At 35.2% G+C, this 1,091-nt stretch overlaps 1 protein-coding gene across 1 annotated transcript; it reads left to right on the plus strand.

Annotated features, from left to right (window-relative positions):
* Positions 1–429: 429 nt before the first annotated feature.
* Positions 430–836, plus strand: LOC105457958 (the record flags this gene model as incomplete). Its single annotated transcript, XM_011702936.1, has 1 exon — positions 430–836. A coding segment is annotated over one exon (407 nt), but the record flags the coding sequence as incomplete, so codon positions are not given.
* Between the last annotated feature and the right edge of the window lie 255 nt (positions 837–1,091).

Here is a 1,091-nt window from a genome sequence, read left to right on the forward strand (position 1 = left end):
AAATAAAATAAAATTAACAGTTCAAAGATCGTGACAATTTTGCGTTCTAGGTCTCAAGTTGTGTAGGTCAAAGTGGTAAATGAAATCAGCACTTTCTACCAGGACATCTGTGAGTTAGGAAGCGAAAGAAAAAAGAAAGATTTTGACCAGTAATTGGAGTTTAAATGTCCTTGCTTTTTATTGTTTGTGTAAAAGTATCTTCGAGGAAAATTAACTTATGGAGGTAGAAGTACTCTTTGGCTTTTAAAATGATTTTAGGGGGATTGATTTTTTTTAACAAAGTTATACTTTTCACATCTTTTTCTGCAAAAATTTAGTAATTCTTTAATTTTGCTGTTGGCGTATATGTGATCCAATTTGATATAAAATAATTAATTAATTACTATAACTAAAGTTATTAATAATAATTAATGTTTTACAAATGTACAGAATCTTTTAGCAAAATTGAAGGACTTTCTAAAACATTCTGAATCGCATGAAAGGCATATTATTCAGAAATATATAAACCGTTACTCAAATTTTTCTGTTTTTGTTGGAATATCCTATATCTTAGCAGCAATCACTTTTTCCTGTGGTCCTTTATTTTTATCGATAAATCTTCCCATGGAAGCATGGTATCCGTTTTCTGTTGAGAATACCTATATTAGAGGTATTCTTTACATATTGCAAGTATTTGCTATCTTGCAAACAGGATTTTGTATTACGGTGGACTTCATGATTGCCATGTTCCTTTGGTATCCCGCTGCAAGACTAGAAATGCTAGGACAAGAATTGCAACAAATAACACATGAAAATCAAATAAAGATGTGTATTAAAAAACATCAAGAAATAATAAGGTATGTAATGTTATTCTTTGATAGTATTAAATTAATTATATCATATGTTGAATGTTACACTACGTCACAAAATTAAAGCATAATGTTTGGAATTCGCGCTACGACGCGCGAGCCGCGCACCGAACGTCTCGGCCAATCGCGTCGAGCGAGCGCTCGGAGGCAGCGCCCCGACTCCACCAATGACAGGGGGCGCGAGGCGAGCTGCGCGGCCAATCACATCACCCGCGGGTCCGGTGTGACATCGGCACATTTGGC

This window comes from Wasmannia auropunctata, unplaced genomic scaffold (genome assembly GCF_000956235.1).
Source record: "Wasmannia auropunctata unplaced genomic scaffold, wasmannia.A_1.0 LD334868.1, whole genome shotgun sequence".
NCBI classification, from domain to species: domain Eukaryota; kingdom Metazoa; phylum Arthropoda; class Insecta; order Hymenoptera; family Formicidae; genus Wasmannia; species Wasmannia auropunctata.